The following is a 3,806-nucleotide window of genomic DNA, read 5'->3' as shown; positions in this document are numbered from 1 at the left end:
AGCATGACATACATGAGACTTCCCACAGCTTCTGCATAGGGAACTCATCTCATTCTCTCTATCTCTTCAGATGTTTTAGGTGATTGATCCTTAGAGAATGTAATTCCATCTGAATGGTAATAAACCAGTCTTGAAATTTTCCATGCTAAATCTAGCCAATATCTTATCGATATAGACCGCTTGAGACAATGATAAAGTTTTATTCTTCCGGTCTCGTAGTAACTTGATACCAAGAATATAACTTGCCTCTCTCAGGTCTTTCATATCAAATTGTTTTGCTAACCAACTCTTTATTGTAGTCAATACTCCTATATCATTTCCAATTAGGAGAATACAGTCTACATAAAGAATTAAGAAGGGTACAGATTTTTCTTGAATTTTCTTGTACACACATGGTTCATCAATGTTCTGAATGAATCTAAACGATTTAATCAGTTGATCAAATCTGATGTTCTATGACTGGGATGCTTGCTTCAATCCATAAATGGATCTCTGCAACTTACATACCATGTGTTCTTGGCCTTTTTGTATAAATCCATCTGGTTGCTGCATGTAGATGTTTTCTTCAATATGCCCGTTAAGAAAGGCAGTCTTGACATCCATTTGCCAAATTTCATAATCTAGCATTGCAGCAATGGAGAACAGAATCCTAATGGATTTAAGCATAGCAACTGGAGAAATGGTTTCCTCATAATCGATTCCATTTTTCTGAGTAAATCCTGTGGTTATTAATCTTGCTTTAAATATTTCCACCATTTCGTCTACTCCTCTTTTTCTCTTGTAGATCCACTTGCACCCTATAGGTTTTTCCCCATTTGGTGCCTCTACAAGTTCCCAGACTTTATTGAAATATATAGATTCCATTTCTTGATTCATGGTCTTTTTCCAAAATTCAACATCTCTATCTATTAGAGCTTCGTTGTAACTAGTGGGATCTTCTACATGTTCATCTAAGATAGCTGTATAGGTTTCTCCCAAAAGCATGTATCTCGCAGGTAACATAGTTACCCTCCCACTACGACGAGGTTCTAAAAGTGATGGTTGTTCAGGGATAATCCTGTGTTGATCATCTGGTTGTTGATGTTCTTCCTGTTCTGTAACAGGCTTTGAAAGCTGTGCATCAACCTGATCACTTGACAGTTCTTCAAGTATTACCTTACTCTTAGGTTTGAAGTTATTCATATAGTATTCCTCGAGGGAAGTGAAATGTGTGCTTACGATCACTTTCCTATCTTGAGCACTATAAAATAAACCTCCCCTTGTTCCTTTGGGATATCCCACAAACATACAAACCTCATAACGTGAATCCATTTTGCCTGCCTTTGGTTTCAGCACATGTGCTGATGATCCCCAAATACGGACATGTCGTAAACTTGGTTTGCGACCTGACCATAATTCTATTAGGGTTTAGGCACTGACTTAGATGGAACTAAGTTCAAGAGGTAAACTGCAGTTTCCAGTGCTAGTCCCCAAAAAGAGATTGGTAATGACGAATAACTAAGCATAGATCTCACGATATCCAAAAGAGTTCTATTTCTTCTTTCAGATACCCCATTTTATTGTGGTGTTCCCGGGGCAGTCAACTGAGATATTATCCTATTTTCAACCAGATACTCTTTGAAATCTCCAAAGAAAAATTCACCACCTCGATCAGATCAAAGTTTCTTTATGTTCTTATCTAATTGCTTTTATGTCTCAGCCCTAGACTCTTTGAATTTCTAAGAGCTTCAGACTTGTGACGCATTAGATAAACATAACCATATCTTGAGTAATCATCAGTAAAAGTGATGAAATACTCATAACCTCCTCGAACTTGTACATTGATTAGTCCACATACATCTGTATGTATCAATTCAAGTGGTACTGTTGCACGTACTCCTTTGGCCAAGAATGGCCTTTTGGTCATTTTTCCTTCTAAACAGGATTTACAGAGTGGCAATGATTCATTTTCTAATGGATCTAAAAGTCCATCTTTGATCATTCTCTGTATCCTATTTTGGTTTATATGACCCAAGCGTAAATGCCAGAGGTAACATTGGTTGGAAGAAATATTTCTTTTCTTAGATAAATGTGTATGCTCATCATTATTGATCATTGTGTCATGCATAGAATGGATCATTGGACTTAAATGATATAAATTATCTTCCAATGTGCCAGAACAAATAAGTCTCTTATTATAAAAAATAGAAACAGAGGATCCAAAATTTACAGTGTACCCTTGTTTGGACAAACAAGCTACTGAAATTAAATTCCTCTTAATGTCTGGAACATAAAGAAAATTATTCAAAACTAAAGTCTCATTATTAAAAGATAATAAAACAGATCCAGTCTTCACTGCTGACACGAATTGTCCTGTCCCTAACTGCAGCTTGACGCTTCCTTCACTTATTTTCCTGGTTTCCTGAAACCAATAAAGTGAATTACAAATATGATTAGTTGCTCCTGAATCCAACACCCAAGTGTCAATAGGATTCTGAACTAAACAGACTTTAATTACAAAAAGATTTTCCATACCTGATTTCACAATCTTAGGGCAATCCTTTTTCCAATGACCTATCTGTCCACACTTGAAGCATTTGCCTTTCGGCTTGCCATCTTTCTTGGTAGACGGTCCTTTTTTCCCAGCTTTCTTCTTAACTTTGCCTTTCGACTTAGGTATAGAAGAAGAAGCTTTTTCAGCAATATTTATGCTTCCCAGAGATTTCTCAGCACGATAGATCTCTTCAGCAGAATGGAGTTCGCTCATGAATTCAGTTAAGGTTATGTTTCTTTTGTTCATGTTATAATTGACCTTAAACTCCTTGAATGTTTCTGGCAGAGATTCTAGCACCATGTCTATCTTTGAGTTATCATCAATTTATGCTCCTTGAATCTCAGCCTCATTCAAATAGTCCATCATTTTGAGGACATGATCACGAACTCTTGTGCCCTTCCCCATTTTATTGTTCATAATTCCTTTCAGCGCTGCTTGTCTCGCGGAGCGAGTATTCTGCCCGAACATCTGTTGGAGACTATCCATTATTTCAGTGGTAGTCTCCAAGTTCTGATGTTTGGTCTGCAGAATATTAGAAATCGAGGCTAAAATGTAGCATTTTGGCATTTCATTAGTCTTTTGCCATTTCTCATAAAGCCTCCTCTGATTTCTATGAGCATCATCCGCTGGAACTGGAGGGCATGGCTGGGTTAAGACATATTTATAATTTTCAGCAGTCAGGACAATGAATAGATTTCTTTTCCAATCTATATAGTTCTCTCCAGTGAGTTTGTTTTGACTCAGAATAATAGTAAGTGGGCTCAGGGAATACATTTTCTAAAAAATAAAACATCCATGCATAAATAATTTGAAATTATATTCACAATAAATGACAAAAATGCATAAAACCATAAATGCATTTTAATTTATTGTAACAATAATCTAGTTCCGCTTTGACAAGCTATCCGTTGGGGAAGTCATGTCTATACTTACTAGACCCAATTACCCATTGGATTATTTACTTTCATGTAGAGACATGATAAATAATTATCGTTATCATTTTTGGGCTCTGATACCACTCCGTTTAACTTGAGACTTTTCAAACCAGTTTTCTTTGCTAGGTTATACAACCCTAAAACAGCTTTCCTTAGCTTAAAACGGGTACCAAACCAGATAAGAAAACAGCTAAAGACCGTCTCAAGTGTTCTGATACACAGGATCCTTCATACAAAGGCAAGTGTAGAGCATACTAACTTGGTTTTGAACAAACTCGTTTTTAAAATTTTCCTTATTCTTTTTCTTATCTATTTCAGAGCTCCATAGAACTTAAGAA

At 36.3% G+C, this 3,806-nt stretch overlaps 1 protein-coding gene across 1 annotated transcript; it reads right to left on the bottom strand.

Annotated features, from left to right (window-relative positions):
• Nucleotides 1-2,857: 2,857 nt before the first annotated feature.
• Nucleotides 2,858-3,307, bottom strand: LOC112097301. Its single transcript, XM_024182486.1, has one exon. The coding sequence runs from the start codon at nt 3,305-3,307 to the stop codon at nt 2,858-2,860; it is 450 nt and encodes a 149-aa protein (XP_024038254.1).
• Between the last annotated feature and the right edge of the window lie 499 nt (nt 3,308-3,806).

Source organism: Citrus clementina, unplaced genomic scaffold, assembly GCF_000493195.1.
Source record: "Citrus clementina cultivar Clemenules unplaced genomic scaffold, Citrus_clementina_v1.0 scaffold_6, whole genome shotgun sequence".
Lineage (NCBI taxonomy): Eukaryota > Viridiplantae > Streptophyta > Magnoliopsida > Sapindales > Rutaceae > Citrus > Citrus x clementina.
This window is presented reverse-complemented; position numbering and strand designations above follow the sequence as displayed.